A 25,873-nucleotide genomic window follows, 5' to 3' on the forward strand; every position below is an offset into this window, starting at 1 on the left:
AATTCCTTCTCTGAAATAATCAAGGAAATCTTACTTCTGGACAACATATATTAATTCATTAATACTCTAGCACTTGGAAACATCAAAAGAAAAAAATCAAGACTCTATAGAATAACCAAACCACTGGACTGTTCACTCACATCCTCCGGAACCCAACATTTTTTTAAATGTAGACTCAATCACAACATTTTTCTCCCATGAACAATTCTGTAGAGAAACAGCAAATGGATTTTTACGTCCTATCACTCCGTATCACTAAAAAAAAACATACCTGTTGCATCTTAAACAGGGAAAGGATGTTAGCCATGTTTAGATAGATGTCTGATGAAGGTCCTCCAATGACTGCTATTGGTCTGTTTTGAATATCACAGTTGTAGTTAGGTATGAATTGGTCCTTTGTGAAGAAGAGTTCCAATGATGCCCGGTATGTCCAACTTGGATCAAAATATGTATTATAAATGTGGAAGCCCAAGGTATGGTTTGGTAAAATAGAGAGATCTCTATTGATCTCCATAATGGCAAATTCTAAAGCTAGGATGTGTTGATACATTGGAGTCATGACTCTAAAATAAGCATTATGCCATGATCTTGGTTTTCTTAATGTTTAGTTTCAACCCAACTTTTGCACTCTCCTTCTTCACTCGCAACAAGAGGCTCTTTAGTTCCTCTTCACTTTCTGCCATTACAGTGGTATCATCTGCATATCTTAGGTTGTTGATGTTTCTTCCGGCAATCTTAATTCCAACTTTTGATTCATGTAGCCCTGCCTTTCTCATGATGTGCTCTGTATATAAGTTAAATAGGCAGGGCAACAGTATACAGCCTTGCCGGACTCCTTTTCAAATTTTGAACCAATCAGTGGTTCCATGTCCAGTTCTCACTGTTGCTTCTTGGCCTGCATATAGGTTTCTCAAGAGACAAATAAGATGGTGTGGTATGCCCATCTCTTTAAGAACTTGCCACAGTTTGTTATGATCCACACAATCAAAGGCTTTAGCATAGTCAATGAAGCAGAAGTAGATGTTTTTCTGGAACTCTCTAGCTTTCTCCATGATCCAGCGTATGTTGGCAATTTGATCTCTAGTTCCTCTGCCTGTTCGAAATCCTGCCTGTACTTCTGGTAGTTCTCGATCCACATACTGCTGGAGTCTAGCTTGTAGAATTTTAAGCATAACTTTACTTGCATGAGAAATGAGTGCAATGGTGCGATAGTTTGAACATTCTTTGGCACTGCCTTTCTTTGGAATTGGAATGTAAACTGATCTTTTCCAATCCTGTGGCCACTGTTGAGTTTTCCAAATTTGCTGGCAAATCGAGTGTAGCACTTTTACTGCATCATCTTTTAAGATTTTGAATAGCTCAGCTGGAATACTGTCACCTCCACTAGCTTTGTTGTTCTGTCAAAATATACTCTGTTAAAACTGTGATGTATGGTATATAGCAATTCAACCTAATATTAGTCACATTTACCTGTCTGTTTGTCTGTCTATCTATCTATCTATCTATCTATCTATCTATCTATCTATCTATCTATCTATCTATCTATCTATCTATCTATCTATCTATCTATCTATCTTTGTCTGTCTGTCTGTCTGTCTCTCTATCATCTATCTATCTATGAACTTCTATAAATCTATCATCTATCATCTAATAGAGTATTACAGTATTGTTTACTGGCCCACAAATAATACTTTTTAGTATGCCAATCAATTCATCCATCCATTAATCGAGGTATTTTGAAGACTAATGTTATTGCCATTGAAAACTACTCTGGGAATGTTTTCATTACAATGATAATTTTTACCCCCAAATTATACTTAAAGAAATGCACTTTCCCTTCAAAAAATAGTATCTGAATATTGGTCTCCAAATAAGCATAAATGGTTCTTTGAGAGAAAACATATATTCCCTTTCTTTAAAAATTATCTACATAAGAATATGAATATAAAAATAATTCATAAATAAAGGGACTATTCTATTTTTTCTTCTTCTGTTTGTCTTCCTATGTCTCTATTTCAAGAAGTCATTATTGATGCATTGGAAACATTTCTTTGATGCTGAAATATTATTTATTATTTATTTATTATTATTATTTATTAATTTAATTTGTATACCGCCCTTCTCCCGAAGGACTCAGGGCGGTGAACAGGGCAATACATAATAAAAACAAGATACAAAAATTAAAAATTATTAAAAAGTAATTAAACAGCGATGCCCGTAATAAATTAGTACAGATTAAAAGTTAAGACCAATTTATAAAACCCAACCCCATCCCATCAGGTCACGCTGGCCTGTTCAAAAAGGTGGGTTTTAAGATCGCGCCGGAAGGAGCGGAGATCAGGGACCATCCGGAGCTCGACCGGAAGATGGTTCCATAAATCCGGCATGCCCACAGAGAACGCCCTCCCCCTGGGGGCCACCAGTTGGCATTCTTTGACCGGTGGCACCCTGATGAGGCCCTCTCTGTGGAAGCGTACTGGGCGGAGGGAAGTTGTCTTATCAAATGGACTATGTTTATCTTTTTAATGAAGAGAAGAAAAATGCCTTAACTATCACAAAATAAATCATTGTAAATATCTTAGGCAAACTATCTCCATAGAGATAGTGATCATTTGCAAATGATGTAAAGTTTTATGGGATGATTTTTGGATGTGGCTTCCATTGCTTGCTGAACTAAGAAGATTGGCTCAAGATTAGTAGCTGTCTTCACGTGCAAATAGACAACATGTGCAACTAGACAACATGGTCTCAACTTTTCATATCTGACCATTACACTAAACTCGCTCTGTTAAAAAGTATTAACCCTTTGATATTTTAGAACTACTGGTTATTTAAAATTTGAGCATTCTCCATTCCACACTTCTCTGCTTGAATTGCTTCTCTCTTGTCACTTTTATATTCTTTAAATGTGTCTTTTATCAGTATTATTTCTTTTCTTGAAAATGTAATGCATGGGAATGAAGGAAGGAAGGAAGGAAGAAAGGAAGGAAGAAAGGAAGGAAGGAAAGAAGATCATAGGTCAAAGAACAAGAGATACTGTAAAGACAAGAAAAGAGCTATTCATCAAAGAACAAATTAAAGAAAGTTAACATGAAGGTTCTCTCTCCTTCTTTCTCTGTGTCCCTTTGTAAAAAAAAAAACCAAAAACAACTCACACAAGGTCCACAAAGAGTTCCTTAGAAGGATGTTTTCTGAAGTCTATCATAGCATAGAAGATGTAGATCTGAGAGAGAATGTCCACAACAATGAAGTCTCCTGGCTGATACTGCTTGTGAACAAAAGGCAAAGGATCACTTGTCCTACATGTAGCACTGGGCGTCATGTTCATCATTTCAGACAAAAGCACTAAGACCAAGGCTGAAAATATCATCATCACAAATAAATATGTTTTATCTGTGAGTCAATTTATGTTAAGAGTATTTCTGCTTGCACTGGTCTGCACAGCAACCCCTTTGTCACTAGGAGATGAAGTTGAAACTTTGATATAGGGATTGCTAATAACAATGGAAAGGTCAACAATTAGTAATTAAAGTCTTAGGAAAGCATGAACAGTAAACATGTTTTTGATCTCAGTAAACATCAGTTCTGCTTCAGTGGGGTGGCAAGAGGTCCACAATCCTGCAATTACTAAGAGCAATGAGGGCTTAAGGGAGAAAAAAAGGATTTTTTTAGCTTTTGTGTAAAAACAGGAAAAAGTTAGTTGGTTTTCAAAGCAAAATGGTCTTATGTTAATTCACAAGAGATTGCAAATTTCTTTGTTTGACATTCCACCATAGTCGCAAAGGTGTCGAGAATGTACAAAATAGGAAAAGAAGGAACCCAACAAAAATTATAAAATATAAAAAATAAATATCTATAATAAAATAAATAAATTACAATAAAGTATAGTACAATACAAGCAAGTACAAACAACATAAAATGAATAAAAATAAAAATACCATCTACAAGCAGGGTAGTAATAAAAAGAATTATTAAAAATTGTGCTGTAAATGAATTAAAAATTACTGTAATGCTAAAGAACCTTCTAGAAATCATCAAAAAGTTCAGTGGCACATTATATCTTATTGGGACTTGATTCCAGTCACAGAGGAATAGCTCTCTGTGATACAACTGGGACTGATGGAGCATCTCAATGCACAAATGGTGAATCATCTTGCTTGGCTTCTGTTCTCCCCATTTAGAAACTTAATGGCATCAGTATAGGGCCCTTTCACTGGCAGCTTTTCCCTTAGAGCATATGAGGTGGTATATAATTGCCATAATCAACTTATTAATTGTATTTCACCTCAAATATTAGATTATATTTCATGCAGGGGTCACATAAATGTAAAAGAATGGGGGGAGGACCATTTCCTGTAGTAAATCAATGGCCACCTCTTATCTCCCACTAAACCAGACCAGAATAATGCATGACAGTAGGAAGAAAACCACCATTAAAATGTCCTTCCCATTCCAGAAGTGGTCCAAGAAATACCATGGTTGATGGTATCAGTAGCTTCAAAAGGAAGAGGAATGGGACATTTCCCATTCAAGTCCTCATGTACGTATCCAGAAGAATGACCAAAGCTATCTCAGTGTGATTACTGAGATGCCAATTGACTGAACAAGGTCTACATAATCAGCTTCTTTAGGCCACTATCATGAACTCAACAAGTTTTCCCAAAAAAGGAAAGATAGAAACTGGCTGGCAGTTATGATACACCACAATTTCTTTCACAGAAGTAAGCAGCTTCTTTGTTCAATCAGAAGCCTTCCACAATCTCATAGTCCAGATGGTCATTTTTCCACCTGGTCCTTGCAGAAGTTATGACAAAGGCTCAAACTACATGTGGCAGAGCAGGGCTTTTCTACCTTTTCACAGATTGACCCACTTTTTGGAGGCTGGGCTCTCCTTGCACAGTTTCTTCACCCCTGTCTCTTCTTCCTCCCTGCCTGCTGGGCTCTCCTTGCACAGTTTCTTCACCCCTGTCTCTTTTTCCTCCCTGCCTACTGTATTCTCCTTCCACTGCTTCTCTTTCATCCCCTTTTCTTTCCCTGTTGGCTTTTTTCCCCTCTCCCACCAAAACCACCGCCTTTTATATCCTCTCTCTCTCTCTCTCTCTCTCCCCTCCAACTTTTTTCTTGGTGCATCTCCAGCTGATTCCTTTCCTCAAAGCTGTGCTTTCCCGCCTGTTGTCATTTCTAGAGAGATTTTTCTATAGGGTCCTCCATTGACAGCTACTTCATTGTTCTGGCCAACACGTTTATAATTGGGGATGAAGCTGTCCTTTGTTGAAAGAAGCTCCACTACACTATGGATGGAACGAATGTAAACTAGTCAAGGAGAGAAGCAACCTAGAACTAAGGAGAAACTTCCTGACAGTTAGAACAATTAACTAGTGGAACAACCTACCTCCAGAAGTGGTGAATGCTCCAACACTGGAAGTTTTTAAGAAGAGACTGGACAGCCATTTGCCTGAAATGGTATAAGGTTTCCTGCCTGAGATATAGGGAGGATTATTTGTGCCATTTAGTCTTGGTAATTTTGCCAATAGCAGTAGAATTCTCCTGCTAATTTGGAGAAGAATTAGATAAAGATAGGAGAATAACAGGCTAGGATGTGGCAGGATAGGAAAATAGGACATGGCAGATAATTTCTAGTTCAGAGTTACATTTAACCTGGCCCCACAACAATTATTATTTTACTGGAGGCATCTATCTTCCACTGAGAACAGTAAATCATGCAAAGTAAAGACAGAACCTAGTACAAAAGGGAAAAAAAATAAAGATTGCAGATAATGGCCTGGAATTGGATAGAAATCTCAAATCCAGGTCACCCCCCAAGTTTTTTAATTAATCCCACTCCCATATTTTCTATTTATATTTGCCACTACTTTGCTCTTCAACTACCACCCCCAACTACCATTTTGCTCCTTGTGTCCACTGCCGCTGCTTTGAACCAAAAATGTTACCACACTTTGTTTCAAAGCCTTTTATTAATTAAAGATCCCAAGGATGTCATTTGCCCTTAAAATAATGACTTAAATGAAAGTCTCTCTGATTATTAAAATTCTTTTAATGGCTGTGTTTTCCAGGATGATCCCTTTCACCCTTACTTTTCTTACATTATTCTCTCATTTAAAATATATCCAAGAATTATTTCAGGATCTACTAGGTTGTCCTGATAGCTATTCCTAATTTCTTTAATAACCTAAAATGGTGTTTCTGGATTCAAGAGTCAAGTACTGATATATTTTTTGACAGTTGAGATGATTATTTCTCAATAGTAGTGGTCTAATCACCTGTTTCACTAACAATGCTTTTTTCTATGAGTGATGGGAGAAAATCTAAAGCACAAGTTACATTTTAAGCTTCTCTCTGCTGATATGATTTCTCCCATTGCATTTTCATTGCAATAACAATAAATAAAGAAGAGGGACAAAGATTTCTGTCCAATTAAAAGTAAACAGGATTGTACCTGTGTTTGGTTCAGGTAGACAATGACTCAGAGTGGTTCACAATGAAAAGAGTTTATTCAATACACATAAGTCAACTGACAACTGTCAAATGTTTCAGGCTTTTATACTAGAACTGTTTAAACTGTAACCAATCATCAATCGCTATTTTCCCGCTTCTTTACAACTTTAACCAATAGTTGCACCAGAATCTCCCGCTTCAAAGAACCTTCTTTGCAACCTGCTATTTACATGTTTGCAACTATCTACAGACACAACACCCCTTACCCCCCAGTTGTTGTTATTTATTGACTTAGTCTCTTAAGTATTTGGGTGGCCTATGGACCCTTGATGGATATCTATTGCTTTGGATACCTAAGTCATCGCTATCAGATTGTCTGCTTGGCTGGCTTACACTGGTGGATCTGGACTCTTGAATAATTGGCTCAGATGCTTCTCTGCTAACAAGTTGTGATTGTTGTTGTGTTTGACGTTGATGTTCAGCTAATGCGGGCCTGCTCAAAGGGGGCAGCTCCCAGTCAATTTGACTGTGTTGTTGTTGGTTAGCTGTGGATGGACTGGTTTGAATTTCTGCTTCCCCACTAACTGGCAGGTTGTTATCAATAAGCCATGATGCAATGTTCCCCCCGTGTATACTTTGATCCCCATCAACTGGCATGCTACCAATAGTTCTCTTCCTTAGCTGATCTATATGTCTTTTGCTAACCCTATTCCCTTCCCCCTCAATAGTGTAAGACAAAGGTCCCATTATCTCAGTGACCACCCCTGGGACCCATTTGTCCCCTTGTGCATAATTCCTGGCCCAGACTAGGTCCCCAATTTTGAATGATCTGTTTGGAATGTCCGGTTCAGCACTTGATGGTAGTCTGTCAGGATGTAACCTGTCCAGTTTGGTGGTTAGTCTTTTCCCCCACCTCATTTCTGCTGGGCTTTTTCCGGTAGCCGTTGAAGGGGTCGTATGTTGGGTCAGCAAGAATTCTGCCAGTCTTTGGTGCCAATCGCCACGGATGATTCTCTTTAATGCGTCCTTGGTGGTTCTCACGTTGCGTTCAGCCAAGCCGTTGGTGGATGGGTGGAAGGGTGCTGATGTCGTGTGTCTAATCAAGTTGGCCCTGAGGAAATCCTGGAATTCAACAGAGGTGAATTGGGGCCCATTATCTGACACAATTACATCAGGTAACCCATGAGTGGCAAAGAGGCCCCTTAAGACTTGTATTGTTTTACCTGAAGTCATTGAACTGACAGGTACTACCTCTAGCCATCTAGAGAAACTGTCCACCACTACTAGAAAGGTTAACCCTTGGAAAGGTCCAGCAAAATCAATATGAATCCTAGACCAAGGATTCCTGGCCAACTCCCACTTATGAGTATGTGTGTGTTGCAGCTCAGGTCTAGAACGCTGACACAAATAACAATTAGAAACACATTCTTCAATGTCCTTGTCAAGTCCTGGCCACCATAAGTGACTTCTAGCCAATGCCTTCATACGTACTATTCCAGGGTGACCCTCATGTAGTTCTAATAAAATTGTAGATCTGTGGATTTCAGGAATGACAACACGGTTTCCCCACAAAACACATCCCAAATGGGATGATAGTTCATCCTTTCTTCTAAAATATGGAATGTACTTGGCATCCGGGTTAGTACTTGGCCACCCACTAAGGACCCAGGCCATAATTCTTTTTAGGATTTGGTCTTTATTGGTTGCCTCAGCTATATCTTTAGCAGTTAAGGGGCATTCAGGAATGTCCTGTAAAGACATAATTTGTCCCACAGGAGCAGGGTCTTCCTCAGTGTTGTTTAATGGCAGTCTGCTAAGGGCATCTGCATGTCCCATTTCCTTGCCTGGTCTGTGTTGAAGGGAAAATGAATATGCTGAGAGGAAAATTGACCACCTCAGCATTCTGGGCGACATTATTTGGGGTGTCTGTTTATCAGTGGTAAACAGTCCCAATAATGGTTTATGGTCAGTGAGTATGGTAAAGTTCCTACCATAAAGGTAATCATGGAACTTTTTTACTCCTGCCACGATTGCTAATGCTTCCCTATCAATCTGTGCATAATTCCGCTCTGCTTTAGTAAGCGTCCTGGAATAATATGCGATTGGCTTTTGAACACCATGACTGTCCAAGTGGCTGATAACAGCCCCCACACCATAAGGTGAAGCATCGCAAGCTAAATAAATTGGTTTATTCTCAATAAAATGGGTTACTGTTGATTGGCTAGAAAGAATATTTTTTAATGTTTGGAAACTAACTCTATGTTTGTCAAGCCACTGCCACGGGGTTTTTTTTATCTAAAAGTCTATGAAGAGGTTCTGCTATGGCAGCTTTGTGTGGCACGCATGTGTGGTAAAAATTAACTAATCCAAGGAAGGCTTGTAATTCAGCCTTGTTTTTTGGTTCTGGTGCCAATTTAATTGCCTTGATTTTATCAGGGGTAGGATGAATTCCATTTTTGTCTATCCTAAATCCTAGAAATTCAGTGGACTTAACCCCAATACAACATTTTTCCTTTTTTAATTTAAGTCCAGCCCTCCTAAACCTTTCCAATACCTGTTCCAGACGCTCTGCTAATATTTATTCATTTCTTCCAGCTATCAGAACATCATCAAAATAAGGGCATACACCAGGTATGCCCTTTAAGGTCCTCTCCATCACCTCTTGGAAGATGCCTGGAGCTGCTGCAATACCAAATTGCAGTCTGTGGACTCGGAACGCCCCCTTGTGGGTAACTATAGTTTGAGCTTCAGCAGCCTCTTCAGAAACAGTTAATTGCAAGTACGCCTGCGCCAAGTCTAACTTGGCAAATATGGCGCCGTCCTGTATCGTGGCGAGGACCTGCTTCACCGTCGGGACCGGGTAAGCGTGTTTTTTCATTCCCAGGTTCAGGGTGGCTTTGTAGTCAGTGCAGATCCTCACATCCCCATTAGGTTTAAGGGGTGTGACGATCGGCGTTTCCCACAAACCACCCTCGACTGGTTCTAGGACGCCTTGGCCTACAAGCTTATCGAGCTCGGCCTCGATTTTTTGCTTAAGGGCGAACGGCACCCTTCGGGCCTTAAGCCGGATGGGTTTAACCGACGGATCTAAATTAAAATTAATTGGGGGCCCTTTATATTTACCTAAAGACCCATCGAATACGTCTGCGAATTCATCGCAGACTGATTCGAGGGTCTTATTTTTAATAACTGTGTTTATTCCCCCTATCCAAATGCCCAGGGCAGGAAACCAGTTAAGGCCTATTAAACTAGTCCTATGGCCTTCAGTAACTATTAAATCTAAAGCTCCCTTAAACCCCTTATATTTAACACTAAGGGTAATTTTCCCTTTAATTTTTATTGGTGTTTTTTGGAAGTCGGTCAATTGGATTTTGGTTGAACTAAGTGGAATTTTTCTGCCACTTATTTGTTCAATCTTTTTAAAAGTTTCACTAGATATTATGGACACTGAGGCCCCAGAATCTATTTCCATTTTGCAAGGAACCCCTTGCAATTGGACTATAATTTTTAATTTTCCTTCTGGAAAATTATTAATTTTTCCCTTCCTACTATGATTGACTCGCGCCACCTCCCCACGGTTCGGAAATTTAGCCCTCGGTCTAGGGGTCTCTTTGCCACTATAGTAAGGGGTTACCTTACCTTCGGGCCAAACGTCAACTTCATGTAGGCGATTGTCGCGTGCACGACCCCTGCAAATGGCTTGAATGTGGCCGGTCTTCCCGCACAATCTGCATCTGGCGGTACGAAATCTGCAAGTTGCACGGGGATGATTGCCCCCACAGCTGCCACATCGGTTGTCGTTGTCGCGCGGTCTCATTGCGGTGTCTCTCCATTGTCGTTGGGTCGCGGTTGCTTGTCGTTGCGGTGTTGAGGTTTGGAATCGGCGGTTCGGTTCAGGCCCGTCGCTTCGGGATGGTTTTGCCGCCATTTTTCCAAACCGTCTGGTGACTTCGGCAATGTCAGCTTCCCATTGCTGGTCCACCTCCCCACAGTCCACAAGGCCTTCTTGATTAATTTCGGCAGACGCAGCCATGCTATTACGGGGGGGGGTCGCGATACCCGGTGGATTCATAAGTTAATAGTTTGTCCAGTACTTCTTGCAAATTGCCGGTGGGCTTGGCGATAATTCTATTTTGTAGATGCTCATCTCGCAAGCCAAGTACCACTCGGTCCCGGATTCTGATTTCCAAGTTGTCATACTTGCATCGTACTGTGGCTTCTCTGACTGCAGCAACGAATTTTTGGATCGATTCGCCCGGTCTCTGATTTCTTTTTTCGAAAATACGACGCCAAAAGAGTTCGGATCTCCTTGGCGTGAAATGCACTTTTAGTTTGGCTAACAGATTGGCATACGGAACGCTTGAGACCGGCTGTGGTTGACAAAGTCCTACAGCGATCCGATACACTGGTGTGCCGCATATGGTCAGTAAAGCTGCCGCCTTTTTTCGGTCATCCGTTATCCCGTTAACAAGCAGGAACCCTTCGACCTGTCCTACATATTCTTCCCAGTCCTCTGGGAAGCTTGGGTCGAATTCTTTCAAGGACCCGATTTGCGCCATTCGGAGGATTGTTGATTCCGCCGCGGCCGCTTGTGATTGACTGTGACTTCTTTCAAATTTGCCGCCTATGCGCAGCTGTTCTGCCGAACCTACTCTGGTCTGCCGTCTATCCCACCTTCGTCGCCAGTTGTTTGGTTCAGGTAGACAATGACTCAGAGTGGTTCACAATGAAAAGAGTTTATTCAATACACATAAGTCAACTGACAACTGTCAAATGTTTCAGGCTTTTATACTAGAACTGTTTAAACTGTAACTAATCATCAATCGCTATTTTCCCGCTTCTTTACAACTTTAACCAATAGTTGCACCAGAATCTCCCGCTTCAAAGAACCTTCTTTGCAACCTGCTATTTACATGTTTGCAAGTATCTACAGACACAACAACCTGATTCCAATTAAATATATTAATTATACATTAACTGGAAGAAATTATCTTCTTTTTTAATGAATAGTAAGTAGCAGAGACCAGTTCAGGACTTGTATCAAGTATATCAACATAGAATTGTGACCTAAATGGTTTCTGTTTTCTACCAGGCCATCACATTTTATATTAATCTGTTGTTTTGTTTTTTAAAAATTCTTTGTTGTTCAGATCAGGCCTCAGCACAATGATGTAGCATTTGGGAGAAAAGATACAAAGCAGTAATCCAGCACTGGAAGCTATAATGGAGAAGATTTCCACAGCAACCATATATTTTCCTTTTGAACTCAGGTATGCTGGAACAAAGGACAACCAAACACTACAGAAAACCAACATGCTGAAGGTGATAAACTTGGCTTCATTGAAAGCATCAGGCAATTTTCTTGCTAGGAAAGCCACTGAGAAGCTGACAATGGCAAGGAAGCCCATATAACCCAAGACACAGTAAAACATGAAGGCAGAACCTTTGTTACACTCTAGGATGATTTCTTCTGCTATTGACTTTACATCAGCATCTGGAAATGGGGGAGACATGATCAGCCATATGACACAAATCTTAATTTGAATAAAGGAGCAACAAGATGCCATGAATGTGCCAAGTCTTTTCCCTACCCATTTGGTCATCTTGGATCCTGGCTTGGTAGCCATGAAAGCTAGAACCACAATGATGGTTTTGGCCAAAACACAAGAAATGGCTACTGAGAAAATGATGCCAAATGCAGTTTGATGAATGAGACATGTCACCTTGTGAGGTTTTCCAAGGAATAGGAAAATACAAAGAAATGATAACAGGAGAGCAATAAGGAGAGCATATGTGAGGTTCCGGTTGTTGGCTTTGACAATGGGAGTGTCCTGATGCTTAATAAAGATCCAAAGGACTCCGACTGTGACCAAAGAAAAGAAAAGAGCAGAAGTGGCCAAAACAACACCCAAAGTTTCTTTGTACTTCAAGAATGTTATAACTTTGGGGAGACAGAAATTGTTCTTCTCATTGGGATACTGATCTTCTGGACACAGAAAGCATTCATCCATGTCTGTGAAAGAAAATATTAAAGTTTCAGTTGCAGTGAAGGAATAAAAACTGATTGTACAATTTTCAAAACAAGGACTGCCACTTAACATTTGAAAAGTATATACATTAGGATAGTTGCCACCAACTTGTCTTCCCATAAATCTTTGCTCTGAAATGTACTACCTGCTAAGAATAATGGACATTTTATAATTCAATTCCTTGTAGTTTAATCTACCAAGTGAAAGATTTCACTAAATTTTCCATGAGATAGTTGTTTCACAAGTATCTCTATTTTAAGTGAGGTAGATATACAAGATCTCTTACCCTCCCTGTTAGAAATCTTCCCTTCTGGACAGTGAAGACAGTCATAGCAGCAAAATGGTTTTCCTTCTATCTTGATCTTACTGTAGCCTGAATGGCACTTTCCGTTACACAGAGAAAATGGCTTTGTCTGTCCATGAACAAGTAAATGTGGAAGAGATTTATTTATCTTTATTTATCTTTATCTTTGCAAAGTTTTCATCTCAGTATTTTGAAATGTTTCTAGAAGCATCCTTCCATTCTATATTCAGGTTTGACATAATAAAATGAGTCAGTGAAGGGTGATTTGTGGTATATAAGTTCAAACAGCTTTTTCAACATGAAAATAAATATAAACCACATTACCTAATTGGTCACCAGGACATGGACCACTTGACACATGGATTGATTTATCAAGTTTACTTTGGCCCATTTTTCCTTGTGAACATCTATAGGTCTCTTAGTGAATGTTAAAATTTTCTCATTCATTTTACAGGCAATGTGTGAACTGTTTTTCCTGCTTACTCATTTCTCCCCGTTTACCCTCCTATATTAAAAAACATCCAAGATGTCTCCAGTGATGACAGGCTGGAGAGACTTTAGGGAGAAAGTATTTGTTGAGATCTGTTTCCGAAGATCATTTCTGTGGAATATTTTGGCTCTAAGAGAGCTTTAGAAGGAGGGAAATCAGGTCTTAACACAAGCCAAAATGTGACAGGATCATACCTGGTTAAACCTACTTGGCCATACAATATCATCCTCATCAGTAGTAAACATTTTTTCTTGGGAATCCATGAAGTGTATGCTTCCGACTCGGACTTTTTTAAAAGATAAGTTTGAAAATGTGATCCAATTAATAATATCAAATCCAGTCTCTAATTCTCCATTCTTGTTGAACCAAATGTTTTGCCCAGCACTATTGTTGAATGAAATCTTTCTCATAAAGTGGTTCAGCTAAAAAAAAATAAAAAAGACAAATAGAGATACTTATTAGGATGTAAAACAACACTCTTTCTCCCCTTTAAGATATTTAGATAAGAAATTATTTTAGAACATTGCTAAACAGAAAAGGCAATAACAATAACAGTATTAATAAATATTTAACATTAAGCATAATTAACAATCTTTATAGCACAAAAATAAAAGTAAAATAAAATAATAAAATAAATAATAAAAATGAAACAATATATCTAAATATTCATTAGTTTATAACAGAATAAAATAATAATTTGTAATGGATTTGGAAAAATATGATAACAGAGATGTAATAAATCAGAGACATAAAAAATTATGATGAGTATATAAAAGACGGTGTGAGGGGATGGATGCTGTAGAAAGCTTTATAATTTAAGAAACTTTCTTTCAAATACTATTGATGAGGACATTTTTAATGTGTCTAGTACAGAAATTTAAAAAAAACATCTACACCTTTCAAAGTAATTGAATTTGGATAATCTTTTTGAATTTCAGAAAATTCATAGGGTATCTATTTATGTGGTGTTACACATTTATGTAGTAAGGGTATGCTGTATTTTATAGATTGTGATTGGTCAAGTAATAAATAAATAAATATATGTTTACAGGATTTCATCTATATTTTAAGAATTGATTCTTCAGAAATCTAGAAAGAAGATAGAGTGACTTCTCTGTGACTTGTCTCCTTGGACTTTTACCTTCCACAGGTGTTGATTAAAAGGTTTCCCCTTGGTTTCAAGATTTCCTGCTCTGTATTTCATTATAGATGAATAGAAGTCATGTAAAGCATGGGCCACCACATAGATGGCATTGTAGACACTGTAGCTGTGGCCAGTCATGTCCATTTCAAACACAGATGTAGGGAGATCCTTTAGTTTCTCCTCTCCAGTACAAGTGGTCCCATCTTCCTCTTCTACCACAGAGGTGGAGAAGGAACATTCAAATGCATTTTCCCAGAAGATCTTGATAAAACTCTGTTCCTTTTCCAAGATAGGGTTTCTTGATTGAACAAATTGATGGAATCCCAACACCTTCTCTGAGTGAATGGCAAATGATAACGCACCATGCAGAAAATTCAGGTCACCATATCTTTGAAAGGAAGTTGATGTGAAACCCATCCGGAGTGTCATGATCCAGACTTTACCTTTTGTCCATAGTGGAAAATCATTATATTTCAAACTAGTGGACAGAAATCTTAGAGTTATCATGTTCCCAAATTCACCATGAACTACTACTGCAGTGGCATTACTTCTCATAACCACTTTGTACATCTTATGTCCTGTTTCTACTAACTCTACAATATTATTTCTATAAACAGTTTTTGGAAATCTTTCAATGAAATCAAAACAGATACCACTCTGGGTAGCCATGGGAACCAATGTGTGTCGAAACATTTCACCACTGTCATTATCTACTAACAGCATCCCAACCCATGTCCATGTGAAATATAGCAGCAATTTAGAAATGCCCTTGTACTGAGCGTCCATATTTGGTAACATCTGTTGGTAAAAAGCAGCTTGTTCTTTTGTGCGAATTTCAGGAGCAGAACCATATATTACCTAGAAAGAGAGAGACAAACAATAATAGGGGGAAAAATCAGTAAAATTAGCATTGTGTGTAATCATAGTCTTTCCCTGCTTTGCTACTAAATTAGAAACTAAAATCCAATTCCATGTATGTTTTACATTTGTACTGAAGGTGAACTAAGGTTCAGCTTTTCTCAAGACTTAAGAAAATAAGTTCATCTCTATATGGAGATTGCTATGCCATCACTAACAAGGCTGAGATGCAAGAAAAAAAATAGGTCCATGGTTCAGCATTGCATTAGATTTTTCAAGCAGTTACGGCAATTCATAGTTCACAGAGAAGAGGCATATCCTGTTATGTTACTATAGGAAAGAAAGTATACAATGATCACCACTTCAGGGATTTTCAATATCATAACTTGAGGCACAAGATTCTCTTTGTAGAGTACAAACTAAATCATCTCATTTCCAAGATAAATGTTAGCAGTTTATCAATACTGAATGGCCTATTAAGAATATACTTCTAAACACAAGATTGGGTGAACCTTTGTGAATAGTGAATAGTTTGGAGAATACTTTGGAGAATACTAAAATTCAATCCAATCCAATGAATATTTTCCAAAGTATTCACAAAGAATTGTAAATGATTACAATCATGTTTAAAGTAAAGGTTGAACAGTGTAATCTTTGAAGCTCATGTGTTCCTAGCCCCAGTTTGACAATTCTAACCATGCTCTGTCATGTATTTAGCAATTCTTTCTCTGAAATAATCAAGGAAATCTTACTTCTGGACAACATATACTACTTCATTAATACTCTAGCCCTTGGAAACATCAAAAGAAAAAAAATCAAGACTTATAGCATAACCAAACCACTGGACTATTCACTCACATCCTCCGGAACCCTATATTTTTTGAAATGTAGACTCAATCACAACATTTTTCTCCCATGAACAATTCTGTAGAGAAGCAGAAAATGGATATTTATGTCCTATCACTCCGTATCACTAAAAAAAAACCCATACCTGTGGCATCTTAAACAGGGAAAGGATGTTAGCCATGTTTAGATAGATGTCTGATGTAGGACCTCCAATGACTGCTATTGGTCTGTTTTGAATATCACAGTTGTAGTTAGGTATGAATTGGTCGTTTGTGAAGAAGAGTTCCAATGACGCCCGGTATGTCCAACTTGGATCAAAATATGTATTATAAATGTGGAAGCCCAAGGTATGGTTTGGTAAAATAGAGAAATCTCTATTGATCTCCATGATGGCAAATTCTAAAGCTAGGATGTGTTGATACATTGGAGTCATGACTCTAAAATAAGCATCATATATTCTGTCAAAATATACTCTGTTGAAACTGTGATGTATGGTATATAGCAATTCAACCTAATATTTAGTCACATTTACCTGTCTGTCTGTCTGTCTGTCTGTCTGTCTGTCTGTCTGACTGACTGTCTGTCTGTCTGTCTGTCTGTATCTATCTATCTATCTATCTATCTATCTATCTATCTATCTATCTATCTATCTATCTATCTATCTATCTATCTTTGTCTGTCTGTCTCTCTCTCTATCATCTCTCTCTCTCTTTGTCTGTCTGTCTGTCTGTCTCTCTATCATCTCTCTCTCTCTTTGTCTGTCTGTCTGTCTGTCTCTATCTATCTATCTATCATCTATCTATCTATCTATCTATCTATCTATCTATCTATCTATCTATCTATCTATCTATCTATCTATCTATCTATCTATCTATCTACAGTATCTATCTATCTATCTATCTATCTATCTATCTATCTATCTATCTTTGTCTGTCTGTCTCTCTCTCTCTCTATCATCTCTCTGTCTGTCTGTCTGTCTGTCTCTCTATCATCTATCTCTCTATCAACTTCTTCTATAAATCTATCATCTATCATCTAATAGTGTATTACAGTATTGTTTATTTACTAGCCTACAAATAATACTTTTTAGTATCACAAAACTATCACAAAATAAATCATTATAAATATCTTAGGCAAACTATCTCCATAGAGATAGTGATCATTTGCAAATGATATAAAATTTAATGGGATGATTTTTGGATGTGGCTTGCCATTGTTTGCTGAACTAAGAAGATTGGCTCAAGATTACCTAGCTGTCTTCACGTGCAAATAGACAACATGTGCAACTAGACAACATGGTCTCAACTTTTCATATCTGACCATTACACTAAACTCGCTCTGTTAAAAAATATTAACCCTTTGATATTTTAGAACTACTGGTTATTTAAAATTTGAGCATTCTCCATTCCACTCTTCTCTGCTTGAATTGCTTCTCTCTTGTCACTTTTATATTCTTTAAATGTGTCTTTTATCAGTATTATTTCTTTTCTTGAAAATGTAATGCATGGGAATGAAGGAAGGAAGGAAGAAAGAAAGGAAGGAAGAAAGGAAGGAAGGAAGAAAGGAAGGAAGTAAGATCATAGGTCAAAGAACAAGAGATACTGTAAAGATAAGAAAAGAGCTATTCATCAAAGAACAAATTAAAGAAAGTTAACATGAAGGTTCTCTCTCCTTCTTTCTCTGTGTCCCTTTGTTAAAAAAAAACAAAAACAACTCACACAAGGTCCACAAAGAGTTCCTTAGAAGGATGTTTTCTGAAGTCTATCATAGCATAGAAGATGTAGATCTGAGAGAGAATGTCCACAACAATGAAGTCTCCTGACTGATATTGCTTGTGAACAAAAGGCAAAGGATCACTCGTCCTACATGTAGCACTGGGCGTCATGTTCATCATTTCAGGCAACAGCACTAAGACCCAGGCTGAAAATATCATCATCACAAAGAAATATGTTTCATCTGTGAGACAATTTATGTTAAGAGTATTACTGCTTGCACTGGTGTGCACAACAACCCCTTTGTCACTAGGAGATGAAGTTGAAACTTTGATATGGGGATTGCTAATAACAATGGAAAGGTCAACAATTAGTAATTAAAGTCTTAGGAAAGCATGAACAGTAAACATGTTTTTGATCTCAGTAAACACCAGTTCTTCTTCAGCAGGGTGGCAAGAGGTCCACAATCCTGCAATTACTAAGAGCAATGAGGGCTTAAGGGAGAAAAAAAAGGATTTTTTTACCTTTTGTGTAAAAACAGGAAAAAGTTAGTTGGTTTTCAAAGCAAAATGGTCTTATGTTAATTCACAAGAGATTGCTAATTTCTTTGTTTGACATTCCACCATAGTTGCAAAGGTGTCGAGAATGTACAAAATAGAAAAAGAAGAAACCCAACAAAAGTTATAAAATATAAAAAATAAATATCTATAATAAAATAAATAAATTACAATAAAGTATAGTCCAATACAAGCAAGTACAAGCAACATAAAATGAATAAAAATAAAAATACCATCTACAAGCAGGGTAGTAATAAAAAGAATTATTAAAAATTGTGCTGTAAATGAATTAAAAATTACTGTCATGCTAAAGAACCTTCTAGAAATCATCAAGAAATTCAATGGCACATTATATCTTATTGGGACTTGATTCCAGTCACATAGGCATAGCTATCTGTGATACAACAAGGACTGATGGAGAATCTCAACACAATAATGGCATATCATCTTACTTGGCTTCTGTTCTCCCCATTCAGACACTTACAGGCATCAGTATAGGGCCCTTTCACTGGCAGCTTTTCCCTTAGAGCATATGAGGTGGTATATAATTGCCATAATCAACTTATTAATTGTATTTCACCTCAAATATTAGATTATATTTCATGCAGGGGTCACATAAATGTAAAAGAATGGGGGGAGGACCATTTCCTGTAGTAAATCAATGGCCACCTCTTATCTCCCACTAAACCAGACCAGAATAATGCATGACAGTAGGAAGAAAACCACCATTAAAATGTCCTTCCCATTCCAGAAGTGGTCCAAGAAATACCATGGTTGATGGTATCAGTAGCTTCAAAAGGAAGAGGAATGGGACATTTCCCATTCAAGTCCTCATGTACGTATCCAGAAGAATGACCAAAGCTATCTCAGTGTGATTACTGAGATGCCAACTGACTGAACAAGGTCTACATAATCAGCTTCTTTAGGCCACTATCATGAACTCAACAAGTTTTCCCAAAAAGGGAAGGATAGAAACTGGCTGGCAGTTATCTGACTGCAGGATCCAGAAATAGTTTCTTCCGATGGGGATACACCACAATTTCTTTCACAGAAGTAAGTAGCTCCTTTGTTCATTCAGAAGCCTTCCACAATCTCATAGTCCAGATGTTCATTTTTCCACCTGGCATCTGAGAAAATAGACTGTGTGTCAGGACTCACCCCAATCCACGTCTTAGGAAAACAAAAACTCTTGGAGTCAGTTCTAGTCCAAAAGGAATTTTTACTAGGACATGCTTGGTTGTGGAAATACAAGACAGGACTTGGTATTGTTTTACAAATTGAAACTTTATAAAGAGTTCCTGGTTCAACCCCCCTTCCCTCAACCCCATTTGGTCAACCCCCCATCATTTTACTTCGTGTCATCCCTTTCATGGGAAAAAGGAACTTCGAATCTTTATGGTTATTGCCTTCTTCCTCTACAGATTCAAGTGGAAACACAGGCCAGATGCCTTTTTCTCTAACCCTCCCTTTTATTCCCCCAGTTCAAAAGGTTTCCCTTGGTCTTTGAAATAACCTAAGGCAGGCTGAATCCACATGCGCTCCTCCTTCCTCGGGAGATGGCAGAATCCATGGGGGGAGGATAATGTTTTAAATATACATTTATGAATGTGATAAAAATGGATTCTGACACTGTGATTTTGGAAACTTTAAATAATAATAAATCTGCTCATATTTAATTTGCCAGAAGAAATTCTGTAAGGATTGGTTGATTTATTGATTGACTGACTGACTGATGGTGAAAGAATATCAGAAAGGTAAGGGAAAATTTAAGTGTAAGATTAGGGATCTTGACGAATGAAAATTATTAAAGTCAACTCAAGTCAAGTAGTCTTTAGGTCACAGAGCTGTTGCAGATAATGCAAGCAGAAATTTTGGAACCTACATTTCCAGCATTGTTTTTCTTTTTATATATATAGATTTTATTAGTTTTTATAGGGTTAGGGATAAGGTGGGGTCAGGATTAGGGTTGGGATTTGGATTAGGGTTGGGATTGGGGTTTTTCCAAATAACATTTTCAATATTTAGGAAAAAGCATAATGACTTAAAGCAGACTTACCAAAAATTCTGGAGAATATTTGAAACATATTAAAAGGAAAAAAAATATCAGTGATGGAGATTATAGAGGCTATAAAAAGGCAAAAAAAGGATAAGACTCCTGGTCTACATGGATTACCTGCAGAGTTTTATAAATCACTACAAGATGTATTCTGGAAAAGATAATCAAGCAACAAATCAGCGAACACCTAGAGGCAATCAAAGCCATTACTAAAAGCCAACATGGGTTTGTCAAAAACAGATCATGCCAGACAAACCTTATTGCATTCTTTGACCAAGTGACAAAATTAGTGGACCAGAGGAATGCTGTGGATATAATTTACTATCTATTGCTTCTTGTCCTGCTTTGAGTGCTTTGGAGAATATGTTGACTCCGTCTTCTTTGTGGCAGCCCCCAAGAAATTCATTGTGTAATGGTCAACAACCAGACAAGCTACAGAGTCAGATTATTCACAGTAAGAGCAATTCATTTAACATATGTAACAAATTGAAATTTCTTACAATGGCAATCCAGGGTTTTCATGCGAGGGTGGGATTTCAAATAAAAATGGTTCAGAAAGCATATAGATTTGAAAGGTTATGACACCAAGGTTCAGCTCTCCACCCTTTAAATACCTGGGAATGAGAAGAGGTTCGCTGACCAGTCATTGAACAAGAGCAAAGCTGTATATTATCTGCCAGTGCAACAGCACCAACAGTGGAATCTGTTGGCTGTGGCTTCTGGATGATGCATCCAGCCCGCGGGCTGGCAATTTGACACCCCTGTGTTATAGGGTTTCCTGCCTAAGCAGGGGGTTAGACTAGAAGACCTCCAAGTTCCATTCCATTCCATTCCATTCCATTCCATTCCACTCCACTCCACTCCACTCCACTCCACTCCACTCCACTCCACTCCACTCCACTCCACTCCACTCCATTCCATTCCATTCTATTCTATTCTATTCTATTCTATTCTATTCTATTCTATTCTATTCTATTCTATTCTATTCTATTCTATTCTATTCCTAATTTCTATTCTATTCTATTCTATTCTATTCTATTCTATTCTATTCTATTCTATTCTATTCTATTCTATTCTATTCTATTCTATTCTATTCTATTCTATTCTATTCTATTCTATTCTATTCTATTCTATTCTGATGTTCATGAATTAAGACCTGTGTAGCCATTCTTGGATTAAACCCAAAAAATTATTTATGTTTTACTTGGGATATTTGTAACATATTTGTTTATATATATATAAACAAACGAAGCGAACACTGGGATAGAATAAGAAAAACTAAAACAGTTTTTATTGCTAAAAGATCAAACCATAGCTCTAGTAATTGCCCATGTTCTCATACCAGAGGTTCTAAATGGTTGTTGCTCTTCTTCCCTGTGTTCGACATTGCAGGGTGGTTGTGTGTTGGTGCAGTCTTGATTTTGATACAATGAGGCACTCTGTGAATGGTTGAAGACAAGAACAACATTCACACATAACCATGTCTTTAATCTAACAGGGACCGAGGCAATTGCCAGTGACAACACTAAAGGTGGCTGCTTGTTTAAGGAAGCTTGGTTTTCAAACCACTCCTCTATCAACCGGCACATAGACCTCCCCCCTGCATATCAGGCACTAAGGAAGTGGGAAGAGGAATGACGTGCGCGATATGAAGGCAAACAGTGTGTGTGTGTGTGTGTGTGTGTGTGTAGTATGTGACAGTATAAAACAATTTCCCATCCCATTCCTGGTGATTTTCATGATGAAACACTAACAATCATTTCTTTTCCTTAAGTACTATGTAACCTGCAATATTGTGACATACACAGAACCCATGTTAAAGTAAAGTGGATGAGTAAACCAGTGGCAGATAATGGAAAATCTGCAGATTGATTATATGAATCACCCTCCTCCAAAAGCTCTCCCAGATCAGCCTCCTAAATTTTGATGAGAAATGTTCTGAATAACAGAGTTGGAAGAGATATTGGAGGTTTTCTAGTCCAACCATCTGCTCAGGCAGGAAACCCTATACGATTTCAGACAAATGGTTGTCCAATCTCTTCTTTAAAACTTCCAGTATTGGAGCACCACAGCTTCTGGAGGCAAGATTAATTCTTCTGTCAGGAAATTTCTCCTTAATTCCAAATTGCTTTGCTCCTTGATTAGTTTCCACTCAATTGCTTCTTGTCCTGCCTTCAGGTGCTTTGGAGAACAGGTTGACTTCCTCTTCTTTATGGCAGCTCCTTAGATATTGGAAAACAGCTATCATGTCACCCCCAGTCTATCTTTTTATTAAACTAGACATATCCAAATCCTGCAATGCTTCTTTATATGTATTCTCCTCCAGTCCCCTAATTATCTGTGTTGCTTTTTCTGCACTTTTTCTAGTCTCAACATTGTTTTATATTGTGGCAACAAAAATTCAGTGCAATATTCAGAGTGTGGTTTTACCAAGGCATTATAAAGTGATATTAACACTTCAACATGATCTTGGTTCTATCCCTCTGTTAATGGAGCTTAGGACTGCATTGGCAGCTACACTGCACTGCTGGCTCATATTCAAGTGATTGATCTCTCTTGCAGTTACTACTATTGAGCCAGGTACCCTCTATTCAATACTTATCCATTTGATTTTTTTCTTGCCTAAATGTAGAACCTTACTTTGTTCTCCATTGAATTTCATGTTGTTAGATAGGGCCCAATGTTCTGTCAAGCTGTAACTTGGGCCTGTCTTTTGGAGTATTGACTATTCCTGCCAGCTTGGTGCCATCTGCAAATTTGATGAGTTCCCCTTTTATCCCTTTATCTAAATCATTGAAGATATTTAAGAGTACTGGACCTAAGACAGAGCCTTGGGATATCCCACTCCATACTTCCCTCCACGTAGATGCAGTTCCATTAAGGACTACCCACTGTGTGTGGTTTGTCAGCTAGTTACAAATCCACTTGGTGATGATGCTGTTTAACCCACATTTTTCTACCTTATCAAGTAGTGGGTTGTTATCAAAAACAGATATTATCAAAAATCAAAAACAGATATTCAAAGTTCTTGCTGGTTCATGTAAATAAACTAACTAAATAAGATATACAAATAGTAGGCTAAACCCTAAAACAACACTAAAACAATAGTCTGTATAGATAGACAATCTGACAGATGAAAAGCACCTGTGCTCCTTCATCCTTCCTCTCTTCTTGGCCCACCCCCATTGTCAGGACACCCCAGCTGCCAATCAACGGTAGCTGCCCATCAGCATCAGGCAGAAGGTAAGAAAGAGGATAAAGTCAAGATGGAGGTTGGGCAGTTCTGCTTCCTTATAAAGAAGAGGCTGAATAAACAAAGCCAAAGCATGAAACTAAAACAGCAAACTGAAAGACAGCCTGCCCTGTTGAGGGAAAAAAAATTAGACAGCAGCTGAGAAAACAGTAAAGGAAGAGGCATTTATTTCATCTCCTCGGACTGGCCTGAGGGACAGAATAGAAATAAAATGCAGAAATTTCAAAAAGTTAAAAAAAAACAGCTTGAATTGACTATCTTTAGTCTCATAGGCACTATAAAGAGGCAAGTGCAGCATTTTATAAAACTCAGGAAAAATGTTTACTTTTGTTTCTTGGCTAATTGTTCCTTTTTGTTTAATTCGGGCCTCAGAACAATAATATAGCATTTGGGGAAAAAGATGAAGCTGAGTAATCCAGCTGCAGAAGCCAAAATGGAGAAGATTTCTACAGCTACCATGTATTTCCCCTTGGTGCTCAGATAGGTTGGAACAAATGACATCCAGACACTACAAAAGACCAGCATGCTGAAAGTGATAAATTTGGCTTCATTAAAACTCTCAGGTAGCTTCCTAGCAAGGAAAGCCACTATGAAGCTAATAGCAGTCAAGAATCCCAGAAAACCAAGGGCAGTATAAAACATGATGGCTGAACCTTCATTACATCCGAGGACAATTTCTTCAGTCATCAAGTGGATGTCAGAATCTGGGAAAGGGGGAGACGTTGCCAGCCACACACTGCAAATTGTGATTTGTACCAGGGAGCAAGACAGGAGAATAGTATAAGCCAGCCTTTTCCCAACCCATTTTCTGGTTTTGGAACCTGGCTTGGTGGCCATGAAAGCAAGAACCACTATGGTTGTTTTCCCCAAAATGCAAGAAAGGGCAACAGAGAAGATGACGCCAAAAGCAGTTTGTCGCGTGAGACATTTTGCTTGGTCAGGTTGCCCAATGAAGAGCAAACTGCAAAGGAAAGAGAGGAGGAGGGCAATGAGAAGAATGTAGGTGAGCTTCCTGTTGTTGGCTTTGACAATGGGAGTGTCCTTGTGTTTAATGAAGATCCCAAGCACCACAATTGAGATGAAAGAAAAGAGGAAAGCAACAGTGGTCAAGGTGATTCCCAAGGGTTCTTTGTAAGACAAGAAAGTTCTGAGTTTTTTAATGCATTGATCCTGGTTCTTGTTAGAATAATATTTTTCAGGACATGGGAAACAGTCATCTAAACCTGGAAAAGGGAATAGAGTTGTTAAGCAGATAAGAATTTATGGTTAGCTCACCTTTCCAAATGTTCAGAAATACAATATTTCAGTGCCTTGAATTTTCAGATATTTATCATAAAATCTGAGAATTTCAAATCCAATTTATCTGGAATGCTAGAAGGCAGGATAGTTTGAAATCTATCTGAGAACAGATCCTTGAGAATTACTGTGACTTGACTCAGTTCATACTATTCAATTACATTTGAAATCACATCTCACATTACTGGCTTAGGGGAAACAAGTCTTACACTGTGTGAACAGTGTTTACAATAATCTCCTTCTCTCTGTTATTTTGGTGTAAAAAAGAGGCATGAAAATGGCAATTAGTTCAAATCTGAAACCAATGCATATGCATTCTCAAAAGAGCACTATAAAAAGGATACCTCCAACTCTTCCTTCTTCTTTTAAAATGAGAGGGCAAAAGAAGAAAGGAGAGAAGAAAAAAAAGGATACCCTTCTTGTTAATGTGCTCCTTAATTGAAAAAAAATAATATGTATTCTATGCTCGCTATGCAAGAAGATATTAATAGAGATTATTAGAGCAAAATCTATCAATTTTTATTTAGTATATTGTTGCTTTTCTCTGTGGAGTCCTATCTGTCAGGACAATAGAGATAAACTACACTGACATAACATTCAAAAGAGACAATAAAAAAGCTAAGAAGGAAACAAAAGGACAAGAATAAGCCCCGTTTACCCAGATAATATGCAATTAATAGTAGACAAACATGTCAGCATAAAACATCACCTTAAACAAGGAACTACTAAGGAGAAAACCAGAACTCCACCAACATAGGCAGGGCAAGGTACTGTACATAAAGCACACATAAAGCACACACCCTAGCATTGTTGATGGTAACCTATCAGATAATGGAACATCTGCAAGCAAACAACCAAGTTCAGAGAGCACC

General features: G+C 38.1%; 1 protein-coding gene across 1 annotated transcript; it reads right to left on the reverse strand.

Moving 5' to 3' along the window:
- Positions 1 to 11,564: 11,564 nt before the first annotated feature.
- On the reverse strand, positions 11,565 to 18,012 carry LOC310649080 (vomeronasal type-2 receptor 26-like; the record flags this gene model as incomplete). The annotated part of the gene is made up of 5 exons (XM_083377342.1): positions 11,565 to 12,469; positions 13,488 to 13,701; positions 14,421 to 15,281; positions 16,273 to 16,564; positions 17,846 to 18,012. The coding sequence occupies 5 exons, from the start codon at positions 18,010 to 18,012 to the stop codon at positions 11,565 to 11,567; spliced, it is 2,439 nt and encodes an 812-aa protein (XP_083233468.1).
- Between the last annotated feature and the right edge of the window lie 7,861 nt (positions 18,013 to 25,873).

Source organism: Vipera ursinii, assembly GCF_947247035.1.
Source record: "Vipera ursinii genome assembly, chromosome: Z".
Classification (NCBI taxonomy): Eukaryota; Metazoa; Chordata; class Lepidosauria; order Squamata; family Viperidae; genus Vipera; species Vipera ursinii.